The following is a 20,624-nucleotide window of genomic DNA, read 5'->3' on the forward strand; positions in this document are numbered from 1 at the left end:
TGCTTCCTGTTTTGTTTCCGGTTGGAGCACTCTGGTTTCGGATTGGAGCAATCACATCATACGTCACACATAGATTAGATTGGCTTCTTCTTTGCGTTGGATTAATATTAAAGATGGCTGTGTCCTCTGATATCACTGTGCCCTTGAATGCTTAATGTATGGCGAACCGGAAAAGTGAGCGAAGCATTTATTGCTAAGCCTTAATCATTCCTTCTCCCCTACTACTTACTAATATACGAGAACCTTTGGACGTTCGCCTTTAGCGTCAAGGTTTCAGCCTCACGGTTCAGTATTGACCAATCGCCTTTCACTAAAACAATCGCGTCACCAACGCGTTTCATGAGTTCCTTTAATATAAACCATATAAAAACAAGGGGGGGGGGGACTATAAAACAGAATGCTACCTACAATATAGCTCCCGGATGTGGTTGGATAAAAGATATGGTTAATGCAACCCTCTGTGGGCTGCCATTAATTAGCCTGCCCTCTGCAAAACGATTATTGGCTGATAAGCTTGAAACTTTGCGACGATTGGCTAGTATGGTTTAGTGGGCGGGATGAAATGAGGAAAAAGTTTGATGTTATTATGAGAAGATGGAATGAATTCTCGTGTAATAGAGCAGTGAGAATAGCTGATTAGGCAAGGAAGAGCATGACACACAGTGCTGGAAGGTACTTTTACATCACGTTTGGAAGCTGTATGTTCTGAAAGCAGGGCCGACAGGGGAGACTAAACGCTGATGTTGGACAGAGCAGGAAGTAGGATGGCGACGGTAAAATGCGAGCAGAACGGACCGGTGAAACTATGAGGCCAATAGCATTTGAATATGTATGTAGCCCTGATCACTGGGAAGAAGGAAATGTTCAACTCACAGGGGGAGGATGCGTGTTGTGAGGAGGATGTCCTAAGTGGGACACCATAGTTATGGCTGTGTTTCCGGTTTGAGGAATGGCAGACGATTTGGTTCGTGTTTGCAGATACATATATAAACTGTGGGTTAGTGAGAATAAAGGCAGGCGCGGGATTGGTGCCTGTGAGAGGATATTTGTACTGTTGACAAGCCACCGGTTCTTGAAGTTGCAGTTTTACTCTGTATTATTAGGCTAATGATTTGCCAAGCACTTGTACAATTCCCTTCATAGGCCACGAATATATAGGACAATATATATATGATCATATGTAGAAAAGCATTTGGGGTTTTATTTTGGTCACACTCTGATTGGAATGGACTAAACAACTTGGCTCACTTGGTAATGGGCAATATGAACATGCACCTGCAAGCTGATGTAACAGCCCTATTAAGCTGGTGTCTAAGGTGGCCATAGACTCAAAGATCTTTCCCCGATATGCCTCTAACAGGCATGGCTATATCGGGGGTAATCTGAACGTTCGGCCCTATGGCCGACCGATCCGATTACGATGCGCAATAGGCTCCGACGGGACAAAATCAAACCTGTCCGATCGACCAAACGACTGATCACCAGACAAAAAATGTCAGCACTCTCCACACATGGTCCGAAAATCGTACGAATCCTCGATTCGTACGATAGGATCTTTGCGTCTATGGCCACCTTTACACAGACTGTAGCTTTGTTGTGTTTTTTAATATCCTAAAAGAAACCATTTAGTTTGTTCTTTGGAGATGTTGGTAAAAATGTAGTGCATAATATGCATTTAAAGCAGGTTTCTTGCAAGTGTTCTGGGAAGATGAATGCTCTTCTTAGTGCCACTTGTTCTTGAATGGACACCTCTTTATTGCAGATTAGTTAAGAGACCGATTATGCCTCATTCTGTGTGTGGCTCTGTAGCATCATAATGAGCAATGAACTTTGCACACACAAGTTATTCTGTAAGTGCAGAAAATGGCTTCTACAGATTACATTGACCCATGTTTAGCCCATCTTTAGGCCATCTTTTGGATGCCAACTGCTCCTCACATCTCATCATTATACTCTGAGAAGCTACATTTAGGGGCAGATTCACTAACTTCGAGTGAAGGATTCGAATGAAAAAAATTCGAATTTCGAAGTATTTTTTGGGTACTTCGACCATCGAATTGGTTAAATTCGTTCGAATTCGAACGAAATCGAACGAATCGAAGTAAAAATCGTTCGACTATTCGACCATTCGACCATTCGATAGTCTAAGTACTTTCCCTTTAAAAAAAACTTCGACCCCCTACTTCGGCAGATAAAACCTACCGAAGTCAATGTTAGCCTATGGGGAAGGTCCCCATAGGTTTGCTAAAGGAAAATCCTTCGATCGTTGGATTAAAATCGTTCGAATCGTTCGATCGAACGAAAAATCCTTCGATCGATCGATCGCAGGATTAGCGCTAAATCCTTCGACTTCGATATTCGAAGTCGAAGGATTTCAATTCGAGGGTCGAATTTCGAAGTATTTTTAACTTCGAAATTCGACCCTTAGTGAATCTGCCCCTTAAAGATTGTCACATTGTCATTGCAACTGGTACAATCTTAAATGTATGTATAATATATATATATATATATTTCTAGCACAGTGTTTGCACTTTTACCGGATTAGTAACGATGTTCGGGTGCAATGGTCAAGGTTTATTGTAAAAGTTAATAGAAGGACCAGCACTCCATTTCTGTGAACAATCAATGTGTTTATTTATGCTTATCCGACATTTCGGCCCTTTAGAGCCTTTTTCAATGAGGGCCAAAACGTCGGATAAGCATAAATAAACACATTGATTGTTCACAGAAATGGAGTGCTGGTCCTTCTATTATATTTACTTACACACACTCTCACACACACACACACTCTCACACACACACACACTCTCACACACACTCTCACACACACTCACACACTCTCACACACACACTCTGAATGATTAAATACAAATCAACAATTAATATTAGATAATGTCTCTAAAACGTTGATTTTGAGTAAATGTGAAGTAAAAGAAAAAGGGCAATTTCCTTTGGTATTTGTAACCTCTAGCTGAGAATCAATGGTGTTCAGGTGCTCAAGAGAAAGAAACTTTTGATATTCGAACTGTTGTACAAGAGGTTAAACAACATGGCCATATTGTAGGAGCCACTAATAGTATGTGAAGTTATATGTAAGATAGTCTTGTCCAGTAGAGAATGTGTTTGTAGCATAAGATAAATGATTATGAGATTCCATCTTTAAGAAACTTCTTAACATTCTGATGTTTTTACTTCCTAGGTTTGGTAATAATGGAGTCTGCTGCACACCCTGTATCATGGGTCAGTAAAGTGAAACAACCCCCCAAAAATGTGATGCTTTCATCTACCTCAGTATCTGTTTCAGGTGGTTTAACTCCTACTAACAAGGATATGACTCACCAGATTCAACGAAAGGTAAGAATGTACAGGCAAGGTTGTGACTTGTAACAGTTATTACTTGTTAACCGCATTATTATTGCTGTTAATCCCCTGGTTTGTGGGTTTGTTGTGTGGTAGTTACACCATTGCATCCAGTCACATGAAGCTGTTATCTCTTGGGCAATATATCTACAGAACTATCGGCAGCATGAGTGCACCACTGAATGGTATTTGACTTGTGTTTTATGTTCCAGTGTAAGAACTAAAACCCTTGGATTATACACAATTTATCTGTGTGTAAACATGAGCCATATTCAACTTGAATAGCTGGCCTCATGACTACAGAGCAGCTTCAGTATATAAACTAATAGTAGTGTTTCTGAAGCAAACACTCAATTCTTAACAGTACATGGTATTCATATATTATAGTTATTCATATAAATCACTTTATTATTGTGGTGTTAATTTTAGACACACAGATTAAATTGATTTGAGAATAATTAACACACTTGTCATTTATTAGATATATGACGACAGTGTTTATAATATTGTTTAAGAACTGCAAGCATAAAGTATGCAGAGTTGAAGTGAAGCTCATGCGTTATGTTTATGTATCAAATTAAGCTTTACAGGTATGGGATCCCATTATCCAGAAAGCTCCGAATTATGGAAAGGCCATCTCCCATAGACTCCATTTTATCCAAATAATCCAAATTTTTAAACATTTCCTGTTTTCTCTGTAATCATAAAACAGGATTTGTACTTGATACAAACTAAGATATAATTAATTCTTATTCAAATCAAAACCAGCCTAGTGGATTAATTTGATGTTTAAATGATTTTCTAGTAGGCTTCAGGTATGAAGATCCAAATGACAGAAAGATCCATTATCCAGAAAACCCCAGATCTTGATTATTCTGGATAACGGGTCCCATACCTGTACTAATTATGATAAATGTACTTAAGTCGTTTAAATAGTAGGTTTTTTTCCTGTTTACGGTTGCCCTCTGTGCCTAGTGGGTTGATTTTATTGAAATGCAGCCTCATTTCTGCATGGAAATGTGCCTTTTATTTACATCACCCTAGAGCTGATGGTAGGCACATGTGTGTGTGTGTATATAGCTCTGCTTTATCAGTACACTTCATATTTTTAAACTGCAGATTACTCCACGATGCAAGTGCTCAACTCCCTGTTGGCTTAGCTCAAAACAATTTAAAAAAACACTGATGGGAAGAGCACTCAAATGCAGTTTTTACTTCTAATGATACTTTATTTAGCTGACATATTTCTGGTTACACAGAGCCCTTTATCTAAGCATACGATTGATAAAGGACTCTGTCTAGCCTGAAACATCATTAGCAGTATAACATTGATTGCTCTCTGCTGTATCATTGTTGATATTGTGGAGCCACAGGAAAAAATGCAGGATGCATAATTTCATCTTAAAATCAATGTCATATTTGCTGTTTGTGCCTTTAGGACTCCCTTAGTTTTGTAACAGGCAATTATTGTTTATTTGAAAGGTGCTAGTGTAAGGTTATTTACTAAAAATGAGGGCTTTTATGTACTATATGTGAGATAAAAGCTGTTCAGGATATTGTGCAAAGCTGAAGCCTGCACATATGGAATAAATATTTGACACACACTTGTTTAGCAACCATTTACACTTAATCACTGCTATTTAGACACATTAAATAGGATATTTTGTTTGTAGGTGCCAGATGAACAGTTACATGGCTACGAAGTATTAAATGTCTAACTTTACTTCTCCACAGCCACATATTGCGGTAGGTTTACCTGCCAAGGCAGAGTCTGAATATGTAGTAGAGAAAAAGAAGAAAAGGAGAAAGAAGAAAAAAACAAGCCCAGAATCTGATGTGACTACTGAAAATTCTCAGACTGAGAACATTGCTTTTCAGGAACCTCCCAAAATTCAGGTTTGTTTTTTAATGATATGCAGAAAATAATGCATTTTAAAGACTTTTATTTATCAAAACATTTTGCTAGTGTGAATATATTGTGGACTTCCTTTCTGAAAGAGCATATACCAAGGGTTTGTGCTACTAGTCTAGTTACAATATCAAGGAATGCTGTATCCACACAGGGTAAATTTGCACCTGGGCGGCAACTCATGACAACCAATCAAAGTTTTGCTTTTATTGTTCTACCTGCATCTGGATGGGATTGGTTGCTATGGGTTACTACACGTGTTGATTTTCCTGGTGTTTATAAATGACCCCCTATGACTTTTTCCCCTAATTTGGTTAGAGGTTTGCTAGTATTAAAGCAAGTTTGTATTAGAACTTGTTTTATAAGCCATTTTACCTAGGTAACTTTCAAAATATATTTATTTATGACAACATCATTTGAATATGATCTGGTCTGTGAATGTGAAGGTTGGGCTAATAGATGATCAGACCACTGCACAACAATAATACTGGGCATCCCTGAATTTTTAATAGTAAGATTCAAGTATATCCATAAGTCCCAATAATTATTCCATTAATGAATTGTAGTTATTAAAATTAGAAGGTATCTTTGGATTAAAACCAAAGAATTAGATGTAGACAGTCTGTTTTGTTTCAGCCATTGCAAAGTACAGTATGTCTATGAGGAAACTTTTTTCTGTGTTGGCAATTGGCATGAATGTTTTACATATTGATCATATTTGTATGTTTAGGATGACGAAGAGTTTCCTGATTTGTCAGCTTCTGTGAGTAGATTTGGAAAGGGTCTCCGAAACCAAAAGAGTGACGGCTTTATTCAGGGCCCTAGAGCTGAAAAGGTATAAAGAAATTACGGTCTCTGACTTCTGTTTTGTTTTCAAAAAGGGATTGATGTGAAAAGAACATTTAATTATAGATGTGTATATATAAAATAGACTTCTGGCTGGCAAACATTGTTAAAATGGTTCTTAATCAACCTGCAGATATTGTAACATTTAGCCACACAGGTGGAAGTTCAGATTTTACTTTGGCCCTCAAAATATGTGCAAGCTTTACATACCCAGATTGTCTCCTGTTTTTTCCGTCCTACCTATCCAGTCAACTTTCAGGGGCTCTTCAATTTTAAACCTTCCTTTTGTGTATTACTGATCTACTTCAATTATTTTTTTCTCCTCTTTGGTAAACTTATGCCTCACTATCAATAAAACCAGTGGCATGCTTGTGCCATATATTTGCTCCCCAAATTCAATCATTTTCGCCCTTGCAGTAAATGTGGAACATGTCTAGAATAAGCCAAAGTTACAAAACTCATTTGGAACAAAACGTTAATCCATGCGTGGGGCTAATGTAGGATTTGTATGTAGGTTGTGCTCTATTTGGTAACTCCACCGCTTATGTAGGTAAAATGTACAAATATCCCAATATTTCCAAATGGCACTATAATCTGCAATCAATATGTAGTTTTATTTAAGCAAGATTTTGAACAAAACTGCACATTGATTGCACGTTGCAATATCATGTTGGCGTCATTTGGAAATATTGGTATATACGTAGACAACTCATGCGATATGCTGACTAGTACATTAAAGGGGTGGTTCACCTTTAAAGAGAAACTATCACAAAATGAAAATTTAATATAAGCCTCAGCATGTTCTGCACTGTTTCTGAAATAATCAAGTTCATATTCACTAAAAATTATAGATTTCTATAGCTAAATAGTATTAGTGTATCTATTTTAATCTAATTCAAAAAAATATAGATTCTGCCACTAGGTGGAGTATATAGTGAGAATTACCAGCAGAATTCTGCAGAAACCTTTGAAAGGGTAGCTGTTGCAAAACCGTCAATAAAACCCAACCTTACAAAGATCTAGATTTTTTTTTTTTAAGAACTGACTGAGTTAAAAGATGGTGAAAATATTGTGTTTACAAACAATTTGGCTACAGAACTCAAAATAAATATCTTGGAGCATCCAGAATACAACAGACCAGATTCTCTGGTCTTACATCCATAGAGTTGCTCTTAGGGTGGGTTTATAAAGCTGTCTTGTGAATTATATTTAAGACTTCAGTTTCACCAGGAGCATTAGCTGCTCTACATTCTCTGCTATACCAGAAATTTCGGTAGTCCGTTATTCAAAACACTACTGAAATCCATGGTTTATCCATCCACTACTTAAATCTTTCATACAGAACACTTAATATACAGAACAATGTTCATTTTATTAATACTTGAAAAGAGGATGAGGTCATATAGAGCTTTTTGTACTTATGTTTGCTTTCATTCTATGTATTTATTTTCTTTTTTTTTTTTTTTTTTTTGGAAAGGCTGTCAAGACCAAGGGCAGTGGAAAGAAGAGTAAATCACTTGTTCAGCTAGACTTGGGTGGCATGCTGGCAGTGTTGGAGGGGAAGCAGCATATAGAAAGAACAAAGCAGGATACCAAGCCGCTGGTATTGTCTGGTAATATACTTTTTTTTAGTTTCTATTGATCTTGAGTTCAGTAAAACATTATCCCTTTGCTTGGTATGCAGACCAAACTTTCAAAGGTATTCATCATTGTAAAGTAAATCTAGCCAAAACAATCTCTATTGGCGGTTACCAGCAGCACATCATTTTAACTAATGCTCCCCCACACTCTGGACCCCCGAGTTGATACTGATCATGATCAGTCTTAAATAGGTCCCCCATGTCTGTCTTACTGCAGTGTTCCGGTTTAAACTGAAGTTTAACTTTACCCGCAGAAACTGCACTGCCTTGCTGTCAAAGAAATCAAATGCAGCCCCAAAGAGAGATAAGGAAACAGTTTCGATGGGGCGGGGGGGGGGACAACAATTGTTATAGCCCACCTTCAATAATTTTTTTTTTTCTCTACTTTAGTTGGTAGTGGTGCCCCTGTGCTATCCAAAGAATCTGCTACTGTATTGAAACAACCAAAGCAAGGCCCGGCACCACACAACCCACTGGATTCTAGTGCCCCTCTTGTAAAAAAAGGAAAGCAGAGAGAAGTTCCCAAGGCCAAGAAACCCACCTCACTTAAAAAGGTGAATAACAAATAACACAAGTTAACACATAATGCTCTCAAAAATCTAATGTCCATTAGCTGTAAAATCTGTTTTCTCAAACGGCTCTCTTGACCAACTACATCTCAGTTTACTGATAATTACCATGTATATTATAATGTCTTATTCAAAATGTTTAGCATCCATGGTCAGAGCTGGCTGAATGAGAGGTACAATGCATGTGTGTGGACACAAGTACATTTAAGAGTAGTGTTTTAGCACTTTGTAATTGCTTGTGAGCTTGGATATTTTTTTGAGCTATTTTTTTATCATCTGTTAGTCAGGCAAAAGGTAATTATCCATTCAGATAATAATAAATATAATTATATTTGAAGTTGCCTGTGATACTATCTAGCAGATATCAACTAACCATGAAAAAGGATTGTGTGTATTGGAGAATTTGCTGAAAAATAGCTATAAAGCTAGAATTCTGCTATATTATTTAAGCGACTGAACTTAGCAGTGCAGATAGGGACAAACTAATACTGCTTTCACTAGCAATTACATATACAGATAACATTAAAAATCATGAATGAATGTATAATTTATTGCTTTTATTATGCCAAACTTATTTTGGTGGAACTGTCCTTTAATATTGATAAACACCAATTTCCTATGATGTATGTGCACTGTAAAGCTTGTTTCAGCTGTTTCAAATAAAGTTCAGAAGAAACAGCCTTGTACATGTGTACATTTATATAGTGTAGTATAAAAATCATGTGTGTAGATTTGAGTTTTTATTTATTTATTTTAATGAAAGATCATTTTGAAAGAAAGAGAAGAACGAAAGCAGCGTCTCACTTCAACGGCACAAGAATCAACTCTGCTGAACAAACCTATAGAGGCAGGTGACGCAGATGTTCCAGTACAAAACATAGGTCTTTCTGAAGACGATTGCCCTGCTCCCCAGGAACCCGGTATGTTTAACTGCAGCCCATCTTACTTCCACGTTTTTTGCTGCCCTATTCACGTGTTGGAAAAGATCAAATTAAATTTCAATGGAATTGAAGAATAGTCTGTTAAATCTGCCCTTGAGGTGACCACTCATGCCCAAATGGTTAAGCAATAAGGTGTACTTATATAGATAGTCAGCTTTACTTAAGCCATATACTAGATAACTGTGAAGTTTAGCTTTTTTTTTTTTTTTAAATGTACATTTCAGTGATTTGTTTTAAAGATTTTATTTGCCTTGGAAAGGGATTAAAGAATAGAGAAATATATATGTGATTATAATATACGTATACATTTAATCTTGATGTTTTCTACTTGTGTTTGATATACTGTAGCCAGCAAGGAAGATTTATGGGTTAGATTGACAGTTACATTTCTGAAGGAAAAATGCGCTTGTTCTTTTGTTTTATCTTCACATAGAAACACAAGAAAATCCAGACGAAGGACTAGTTCTGGCAAGCTCTGAAATTCCAGACATCCAGGCTGTCACTGAAAGCGCTGTTAGCCTGCCTCCACAGTCGACCTCTAACCTTCCGAAAATTCACAGCAGGCGATTTCGAGAGTATGTTACAGCATGTTTGGTTACATTGGTTACATGTTGTGGGTGTTTAAGAGGTCTGTCTGCAAAACCTTTGCAGTAAAGCATTTATTGTGTGATGGTCTGTTTTTCCTTTAGCCATGGTAACAAGAGTATCGGACTTGTTTTTTGCATGTTTTAACTGTAACAAGCTATATACGGAAGGAAGTTCCATTGCCTTTTTTTTTCTAAACTAAACACCGTACCCCCAAGCAATGTAAAATTTAAGGCTAAATGGCTGTGGCTGGTATAGAAGCCCAAAAACATAATGTACAACGTTTTTGCCCTACGTCTTTAGCTAAGCTTAAGTTCTCCTTTAAAAGAGACTATAGCACTCTGGAAGGTAGGGACAGTGGCTTACTGTAACATTTTTAAATAAAGAAAATCAATCCGGTATTGTGGATAAATACACATGCACAAAGACATTATATAGGTTCATAGTGCTACTCTCCAGGAAAATTACCTAATTTATATGTTCCTAACCTTTTGTAGGTATTGCAGCCAGGTGCTGAGTAAAGATGTGGATAACTGTGTGATGGATCTTCTTAAGGAGTTAGTTCGTTTCCAAGATCGAATGTTCCTGAAGGAACCAGCAAAAGCCAAGTCCAAGAGGCGCCTGGTGATGGGACTTAGAGAGGTTCTAAAACATCTGAAACTACAGAAACTGAAATGTATTATTATTTCCCCAAACTGTGAAAAGATTCAGTCCAAAGGTAATCATTTTGATTGGTAGCAATTATTGATACTGGTAACATCATTTTTCTTTGTAAGCTCCATTGACATTTTTACTTCTGCACTCCATATATTATAAAGTGCAGAGAATACTTTGTATCCACACATTTAAAGGGGACCTGTCACCCTAAGAAATAATTTCAAATCCTATTTTATTATGAACAAGGGATTGAACAGGTTAGTAAGGACTTGCCAGAATCATGATAGTGGAGTGCAAGTGATAACTGATACCTAACTGGCAACTACCTAACTGAAAAAAGAAGAATATTTAGAAAATGGTAAAATCATTTGGGATGCCGCAGACTAAATGCAGGAAGCGTTAAGGCTACAGGTTCCCAAATCTCCCAAACATTAGTAAATTAGTGTTGTTGGGTCCCGTTAGCAGTTATAAAGTGATCTGTTGAATCTTGGTGTTTAATTCTGGTATAAATAGAGATGTTATCTTTGGTATAAATAGTGGTGTTTGTTTGGGCAATTAGATATTACAGTCATAAGAAAAAGTTTGGGAACCCCTCTTAATTCTTTGGAGTTTTGTTAATCATCAGCTGAGCTTTCAAAGTAGCAACTTCCTTTTAATATATAACAAACCTTATGTAAACAGTAGTATTTCAGCAGTGACATCAAGTTTATTGGATTAGCAGAAAATATGCATTATAACAAAATTAGACAGGTGCATAAATTTGGGAACCCCAACAGAGATATTACATCAATACTTAGTTGAGCTCCTTTTGCAAATGTAACAGCCTCTAGACGCCTCCTATTGGCTTTTGATGAGTGTCTGGATTCTGGATGGTGGTATTTTTGACCATTCGTCCATACAAAATCTCTCCAGTTCAGTTAAATTTGATGGCTGCTGAGCATGGACAGCCTGCTTCATATCATCCCATAGATTTTTGATGATATTCAAGTCGGGCAACTGTGACGGCCATTCCAGAATATTGTACTTCTCCCTCTGCATAAATGCCTTTGTAGATTTCAAAGTGTGTTTAGGGTCATTGTCTTGTTGGAATATTTATCCCCTGAGTAACTCTGAGTAACTCTGCTCCACCCTACATCTCTGAACTCATCTCTATATACTCACCCACTCGCTTACTTCGCTCCTCTACTGACCTGCTACTCAACTCTTCTCTCATTACCTCCTCACATGCTCGCATTCAAGACTTTGGAAGGGCTGCACCCCTCCTCTGGAACGCTCTCCCACGATCTGTCCGACTTTCTCCCAACCTTTCTGCTTTCAAAAAATCTCTGAAAACGCATTCTTTCGAGAAGCCTACCCCCACTCTGCTTAACTACCAAACGCAACACCACATACAACACCACATTTCTCACCCACTTACTTCGATCTTGCCCACTCCCACACCTTGTGTATTACTCCCTTCCCTTTAGACTGTATGCCTATGCATAGGGCCTTCCTCACCTCTTTGTACCTGTATTGATTGTGATGTTTGTTACTCCATATATTCTATGTATGTAATTCATGTGATGTAGTTGTATAATCACAGTTACTTTACAGTGCTACGCAATATGTTGGCGCTATATAAATACATGTTAATAATAATAATAATAACTTCAACTTTGTGACTGATGCTTGAACATTATCCTGAAGAATTAGTTGATATTGGGTTGAATTCACCCGACCCTTGACTGTAACGAGGGCCCCGGTCCCTGAACTAGTCACACAGCCCCACAGCATGATGGGACCTCCACCAAATTTGACTGTAGGTAGCAGGTGTTTTTCTTGCAATGGGGTGTTCTTCTTCCGCCATGCAAATTGCTTTTTGTTATGACCAAATATCTAAATTTTTGTCTCGTCAGTCTAAAGTACTTTGTTCCAAAATGACTGTGACTTGTCTAAATGAGCTTTTGCATACAACAAGTGACTCTGTTTGTGGTGTGAGTGCAGAAATCATTACCCTGCCATACAGATGTTCCTTTTACAAATGAATTGTAGAACTGTGTACAGATACACCATCTGCACAAAAAATCTTTGTTCAGAAAACACCCCAGTACTCAGATGTTCCTGGGAAATGAAAGACATACCACTGGAATCTTTTTTTTGTTGAAAGTGGAGTCAATTATTATGCAGGCTGAGAGCGGTTCCCAAACGTTTTTATACAAGTGTGTGTTGTAATTGTGCAGGAACTGATGTGGGGGGGGGGGGGTTTAAAAGTTTGCTGGGAAGTGGTAGTTTGTATCATGTTACCAAAATAATTAAATAGGCTTACAGCTAAACCTGGCCTGCAAATGATTGTATTGATAAATATTTTGTTGTTTTTTTATTCTAGGTGGCTTGGATGATACCCTCCAAACAATCATCAGCCATGCTTGTGAGCAGAATGTTCCATTTGTGTTTGCACTAAATCGCAAAGCTCTAGGCCGCTGCCTGAGTAAAGCTGTGCCAGTTAGCATTGTTGGCATTTTCAGTTATGACGGAGCTCAGGTAATCAAAGCTTGTCTTGCATTGAAGCCACTATGTATGACAGAATGGTTTAGCTTGACTGATCTAAACAAAATAACCACCTATGACAAGCAATTTGCTTTTTGCTAATTGCTTCAAGTCTAACTATGCTGTCCTCTCTCCCCTACTGATTTCTATTGTATGCACTGCAAATAGCACTGATTGTAGAGTTTACTCTTTTCATGTTTGCACTGGTTTTCCTCATTCCCTTCTGTAGTTAATAAGCACATTGCTTGGAGGTTTTGTATCATAAGTGTCTCTTTTTTTCACTGGGATTAATCCTAAGAAAATACAAAAACTGATTTTTTTTAAATTGGTGTTTCTTCAGCAGCTCTCCACTTTGTAATTGAATCTATCTGATTGCTAGAGTCAATTTACCATAGCAACCAGCTATTGGTTTTGAATGAGAGACTAGAAGAAGAATAAGAAAGGGCCTAATTAGAAAGATAAATCATAAAAAAAAAAAAAAGCCTCAAAGTAGTAGTAGTTTTATATGTTGCTCGGGGGGGGGGAGATAAAAAAAAAAAAAAAAAGACTAAGTTAACTTAAATGTGTACTACCCCAAACATGAAATGAGCACATTTGTTACACGTCTAAATTAACATGTCTCTTTTGTTTATGATGGTTACATCTTTTGTTGTATATAAATAGTAATTACATGAATAATAATGCCAGTTTATGCAGTTTACAGCAATATGTTATCTCCAGGTATATACTAATATTAAGGCAAAAGAAGGGGAAGCTTGGTGATAAGATAATTTGCCTTTTTTAATTTTTGTGCTTTAACATGCAGGACCATTTTCACAAATTGTATGAGCTCACCATGCAAGCTCGGCAGGCCTATAAAGATATGATTGCAGCAGCACAGGAACAGCAGGCTGAGGCTGGGAACAATGAAACTGAACCAGTGGCAGTAAATGGCCAACTTAAATCACATGATACGAGTGGAGATTCCAAAGCAGAAGAGATTGATGAACCAAACTACAGTTAGTACTAAAAGAAGTATATGCCATTTGGAATATCACTACACCAGCATTATCTCTTTCTTAACTTCACATGTTTCTGTTTTCTTAAATATCACATTTATTTGGATGGCCTCTCGCAAAAGCTAGGGATGGGTGCAACCATAATCTGCGATTAGCCATAATGGCCAGTGCTGGGTTGCTGCTGATATCAGCACTTCATTGATCTGTGTTGTGCTACATAACATAAAGAATTCCTTTTAATTACACTTATATTTATAAGTGAGATTTTTTCTTACTCTTTTTAAATTGACACTGCAGTGCGTGCACAAAACATATTCATGTTCTCAAACCCTTGGTATGTGCTGCAATTTGTCAGGTTAACATATCCGCCGTTAAGTATAAGAGGCCAAAAGTGCATGTGCCGATTTATTTTTTTAGTTGACAACTGTAAAAAATCAATCTTTCTTAAAACGCATGGCAACTGTCTGTTTCTTCTGTTTCAGTTAAAGTGTGGAGAAAGATGCTAGAAGAAGACTATACTCCGTATGCCTTGAGCCTGGAACAAAAGGTTACTACAGATATGTTAAATCTGCAGTTATGATTGGAACTCCTTATGGATAACTTCAGTTCAGCTGTTGGGAATTTAACGGCTGCCAGAGAAATCCTCATCGTTGGATCTGTGAGCTGAATTATTTGGGGGTTGAAGTTTCATAGAGAAGGAAGGTGAATCTTTCCTATGTAAAGGAGACCTGTAGTACAGCTTAGTACAGATTGTTATGAATGTGTATCTAAGCAACTCTCAGAACATGGACCCACAGTTTCACCGTAGACACTTTGTTCCTTAAGTGCCTTTTAAATGACAGGAACATGTGTAAAGAGTTATTCATCTTGTGAATCACTAATACAAATCATACAATCAATACATTTAAATGTGTTCATGTATTAGCTATAGTGTAGTGTTCCCAGACATGGGACAGAAGATTCCTGCAGATTCCTCTTGTAGCTTGAGCTTTGCAGATAGAAGGGCACCTCTTCCAGAGGAACGCTGCTAGTAGTAGCCGCCAGTCACTCGGGGGACAATGTGCCCTAATGTCCAACTCTCATACCCAGCACTACATCAAACAGATGGACATCTATATAATGAATTCAGCTAGCCTCATCACTTGTTATTTTACTATATATAATGGTAATCTATACCATATTAGTATATAGTGGTATAGAGTAACACTGTGTGTGTATAATAGTGCCGAGTTTTGCATATCTCAGAATAGGCACACTGTACAAATGTTGATGGAACAGCAGACTTAACAGTGTATAAATAAAAAATAGGTAAATAGGCTGTGCAAATTAAACATTTTTTCGGAATATAGTTAGTTAGGCAAAAATGTAATGTATAAAGGCTGGAGTGACTGAATGTGTAACATAATAGCCAGAACACTACTTCCTGCTTTGCAGCTCTCTAGCTCTGAGTTAGTCAGTGACTTGATGGGGGGTCACATGGTACATAACTGTTCAGTGAGTTTGTAATTGATCCTCAGCATTCAGCTCCGATTCAAAAGCAACAGTTATGACCCATGTGCCCCCCCCTCAAGTCTTTGATTGGTTACTGCCTGGTAACCAATCAGTGCAAGCCAATAGAGATGAAAAGCAGGAAGTAGTGTTCTGGCTATTATGTTACATATCCAGTCACTCCAGCCTTTATACATTACATTTTTGGCTAACTAACTATATTGAAATTTTATTTTGCACAGCCTATCTATTTACCCACTTTTTATTTTTATTCTGAACATTTCCTTTACTGTATTGTAGTGTAGGTGACTCCATGAAATTTCACAATAAAGGATTACTACTGTTGTTGCATCATTATTTGTCCAGTGTTCCCAGTATCCTGAGATGAACAGTTTATTCTCTTTGGTGTCCTGGATGGTGCACCTTCCATCCCCTTATCTTTAGTAGCAGGCATTAGACGTACATAGCCTTTCTGTATTGGGACCGTTATCTGTAACTTGGTTCAACCCAATGAGAATAAACACTATAAGGCAGGAAGACTAGATTTTATGTTAGCCTTATATAAAGACTTAAAGGGGTTGTTTAAATCAACTTTCAGTATGATGCAGAGAGTGATATTCTGAGAAAATTTGCAATTGGTGTTCAATTTTTATGATTTGCGTTTTTTAGATTTTTATTCAGCAGTGTTTCAGAGTGCAATGTCAGCAATCTGGTTGCTAGGGCCTACATAACCCCAGCAATGTGCATTAATTTTAATATGGAATATTAATAGGAGAGGCGCTGAATAGAAATCGGAGTAATTAAAAGTAGCAATAACAATAATTGTGTAGCCTTACAGAGCATTTCTGTTTTTAGATGGGGGTCAGTGACCCCCATTTAAAAGCTGGAAAGTCATAAAAAGAAGGTAAATCATTCAAAAAATATAAAGAAAAAAATGAAGGCAAATTTATAAGTTGTTCTGAATTAGTCATTGTATAACAGTAAAAGTGAACTGAAAGTTGAATGACCCTTTAATTAGGGGCCAATATTAGTTAGATGTTAAAGGGTAATAATGTCCAGAACTAATTTGCACTTGAGCAGATCATGCAAATACACTAGATACTGTTCATGTTGATATTACAGAGATATCAGTCCTACAAACAGAACACTTATTCTTTCTCTGATGTTCTGCAGACATGTATTTCTCTTTGTAAATGATCTCTATACGTGTTAATTAATGGTAGAAACATGACTGAACGTTTCCACTAGTCACTGCAGGAGTTAATAACCGCAAGAAAACTTAACTTGGACCCTGGTTGAGAAGGACTCCATGTTTATCTGTGATGGGTTTTTTTTGTAATGTTCTGGTTGCCCTTGGTGAAGTTATTCCAGTCCTGCATTTACACACCTTAACAATGTATATAATAAGCTGCTTTGTGTTATGATGCACATTCATTAACATGTACAGTATATAAACAAAGTGCACAATGTACAGGAATAATGTGAACAATCATCATTTTATGTCTTTACTTCTGAGTGTTTTTTTTTTTTTCTTACATTATTAACTGTTTCCATTGCTGCCTTTGTATATGTCACATACATTCACAGTCAAAATATTTTGTTTGGAATGCTGGGCTCAGCCTGTAGTCTGTAATGTAGTTTTTCATTAAACCAAAGCCCTGCTTTCAGCATTATATTATTTAATAGTCACATGCTACTACCCATAGTAAGTATCCCTATGCCCATGAGGTTACATCCATAAACTAGAGTCCTGCCTGGAACCAATTTCTAAGACCCCGACCCTGCAGCCCGAACCGCGACCCACATATTTACCCACTTTAAACCGTTACCCAACCTGGACCCACAACTGCTTTATCCACAACCCGCCGACCACCATCAAACCAGAAGTGACATCATGAAACGTGGCCGATAGTCGACATGGAGAGGGACAGAAGTGCATTGTGTGATTGAGCTGTGCCAGAAGTCAGATGGGAGGGGGAGATGAGTGAAGGGAAAGCTGCAGCAGGAAGAGATCTGCAACCAGACCCGTGACCCTGCAGACCCGCATCTATACCCACACCTAAAAATCCTACCCTCATTCTGCAGGTACCCTCTTTTTTTTTTTTTTTTTTGGTGGGTTACCTGACCCGCTGCAGTACTCTACTGCTTCTATTGTTTTGATCCTGAAAATGATCAATCCTTTAGCCTGGGCCTGTGATTACTGTTGAACTTTAACTCCCATCATTACAGCTAACATTTAAGGGCTGGTTTTCCGGGGAAGTGAACAATATTGTGTACTGACTATGTAGCCACTTATGAAGATACTTAACTTCCAGTCACAATTTCTCTTTTGGTGAACTTTACTCTTTACTTTGTGCTGAACATATTTGTCAGACATTACAGATATAGAAATAAAACATCTGCTCTATTAAATAAGCTAAATACATGTATAGATTAGCAAAGATCTGATTGATTGCTATGGGCAGAATAACTGGTAATGTTTGTCTCCATTGTTAGAATTAGCGTATACAATTGGGCTGCTTTTTACTCCCAGTCTGGCACTGCAGGGCACCACACAATGCTGAATCTACAGTGCTACACTATTTAGATGTATCTCCCGTTAGACTTTACCTTTTAAACCATAAAGTGTTGGTGCAGATGAACATGTCACAGGGATCTGCTCTTCATCCATTATTGCGTTTGCTAATGACAAAAGTATGACGTGAGGTTTCCAGATTGCTGTTCATTCGGTTGTGTTGCCGCCTGCAGAGCTATTAATTGCCCAGGAGATGGAACGCCCAGAATTGCTTTGGATCACATTGCCCTAAGGGTTCACGGGGAACTACTGAGCAGTTTGGAGCTCTGGGTGTAGCTAAAACTAGAGATGCACCAAATACACAATTTTAGGATACGGCCAAATCCGGAATCCTTTGTGAAAGATTTGACCGAACCGACCTTGTAGATAAACGTGGCTGTAGCAAGCAATGCCAGTCAACAGCATGAAGGGCAAATAAGGTCTTGATTTGTATTAAAATTGGCATCGATTCGGGAGGGTACAGAGAAGGGCAATTAAGCTGCTAAAAGGTATGAAAAATCTATGAGGAAAGACTGGCCAAATTGGAGTTGTATACACTGGAGAAGAGGCGCTTAAGGGCAGAGACACACAGGCAGATTAGTCGCATATCAACAAATCTCCTCTTCTTTGGGGCGACTAATCTCTCTGAACTGCCTTCCCGGCAGCTAGAATGAAAATCAACTGTGGGAATGCACTCGAAGCACTTCGTTTGCTGAAGTCGCACAAAGTTGCCTCATGAGGAAGCTTCAGACGACTTAACAAAATAAAGCGATTCGAGTGCCATCCTGTAGGAGATTTTCATTCTAGCTGGCGGGAAGGCAGTTTGGGGAGATTTGTCGCTGGACGACTAATCTTCCCGAATCTGCCCTTGTGTCTCTGCCCTAAGGTTTGATACAATAACTATGTATAAATATATAAGGGGATCGTATAATAATCTCTCTGCTTTATTTACCAGTAGGTCTTTCCAGCTGACACGAGGTCACCCATTCTGATTAGAAGAAAAGTTTTTTTCAGCAGGGTTTTTTTTTTTACAATGAGAGCTGTGAAGATGTGGAATTCTCTCTCTGAATCAGTTGTACAGGCTGATACATTAGATAGCTTTAAGAAGGGGTTGGATTGCTTTTTTGCAGGTGAGGGAATACAGGGTTATGGAGATAGCTCATAGTACAAGTTGATCCAGGGACTAGTCCGATTGCCATTTTGGAGTCAGGAAGGAATTTTTTCCCCCCTCTGAGGCAAATTGGAGAGGCTTCCTCTGGAAGGCAAAAAGTTAGGCCAGAGAGATAGATAGATATATATATTTATTTAGCCTTAAAAGGTTGAACTTGATGGACGCGTGTCTCGTTTCAACCAGACTTACTATGAATCTGAACCCTAATTTGCATATGTAAATTAGGGAAACGTGGCAGAAAAGAGTAAAAATAAAATTTGACTTCCTTGTTTGTGTGATGAAATTTTTTCAGATTCGGTTCCGCCAGGCACTTGGATTTGACCAAATCCTGCTGGAAAAGGCAGAATCCCGGGTGCATCCCTAGATAAAACACAATTGCCTGAAAGCACTGGTGTGTTTCTTGAGGTATGTACAGCCTCAGAGTGAATATAGTGTTTGTGTTGTCATGGAACGAACAACAACAAAGAGTATTGAAAGGCTCCTAACACCAACTATACCCCCCAAAAAAACATAAAGTTTACAGTCTGACAAATTAAAAATGAGCAACTACCAGTTATAGTGCACTTTGCACCCTGCCCTATGAGTATTTAACGACTTGTGAAGTGTGTGTAGGCTTGTATTGAGTGGATTTACTAACCCGTCCTCTGAATTATGTCATACAGATGGTGTGTCATTGGATAATAATTTTTTTTTTCGCTATAATAATAAATCAGTACCTTGTACTTAATCCAAACTAGAATATAATTAATCTTATTGGAAGCAAAATCAGACAATTGGGTTTATTAAATGTTTACATGATTTTCTAATAGATTTTTAATCTTAAAGGACATGTAAAGCCTACATATTCCTACCATATATATAAGATGGGCATATCTTCCCCACCCAAGCCACATCAGTTGTACTGCATATCCCCCCTCCATTCGCCAGTGCCATCACATTTTCCTAAAACAAATAGCAGCTTTCACCTGGCGGCCATTTTCCCTCATCATCAATAACATTGACATCTGCTAATAGGACATGTATGCTGTAAAGTTCATGCAATGCAGAAGGCAGCCGTACACAGGCACAACATACTTTGATAGAAAGTTCTTAACCCCCAAAACCGTTTTTTCCCCCCCAATTCTTTATTACGTTTTCTGATATTTTACAAGATAAGGATATACAAGATACAGAACATAGAAATAGGGTGGGGTAAAGAAAAAGATAAAATACTAAGAAAAGTCAAAATGTATCTAAAACTAGAACTCCAGAACAATCTGTACAAACATTTTCCAACCACAGCTTGCTCTCCTATATAACTTACATCCCCACGCCCCTACATTTGGGACCGTCAACAAAATCATTTTACAGAAAATGACCACATGACGCTTTGGCATTTGT

General features: G+C 37.9%; 1 protein-coding gene across 4 annotated transcripts; it reads left to right on the forward strand.

The window, feature by feature from the left end:
• The first annotated feature begins 458 nt into the window (after positions 1 to 458).
• On the forward strand, positions 459 to 14,934 carry secisbp2.L (SECIS binding protein 2 L homeolog). 4 transcript variants are annotated; one of them, XM_018259251.2, is made up of 12 exons: positions 459 to 773; positions 3,200 to 3,354; positions 5,095 to 5,256; positions 6,000 to 6,104; positions 7,593 to 7,728; positions 8,146 to 8,309; positions 9,088 to 9,244; positions 9,699 to 9,840; positions 10,348 to 10,568; positions 12,873 to 13,027; positions 13,839 to 14,031; positions 14,514 to 14,934. In XM_018259251.2, exons 2-12 carry the CDS (start codon positions 3,211 to 3,213, stop codon positions 14,609 to 14,611), a joined length of 1,677 nt encoding a protein of 558 aa, XP_018114740.1. In that variant the 5' UTR covers positions 459 to 773; positions 3,200 to 3,210; the 3' UTR covers positions 14,612 to 14,934. The 4 variants fall into 4 exon arrangements, with proteins under 4 accessions (XP_018114740.1, XP_018114734.1, XP_018114727.1 ...); XM_018259245.2 differs by having other exon boundaries at positions 460 to 672; XM_018259238.2 differs by having other exon boundaries at positions 461 to 829.
• The last annotated feature ends 5,690 nt before the right edge of the window (positions 14,935 to 20,624 follow it).

This window comes from Xenopus laevis, chromosome 1L (assembly GCF_017654675.1).
Source record: "Xenopus laevis strain J_2021 chromosome 1L, Xenopus_laevis_v10.1, whole genome shotgun sequence".
Taxonomy (NCBI): domain Eukaryota; kingdom Metazoa; phylum Chordata; class Amphibia; order Anura; family Pipidae; genus Xenopus; species Xenopus laevis.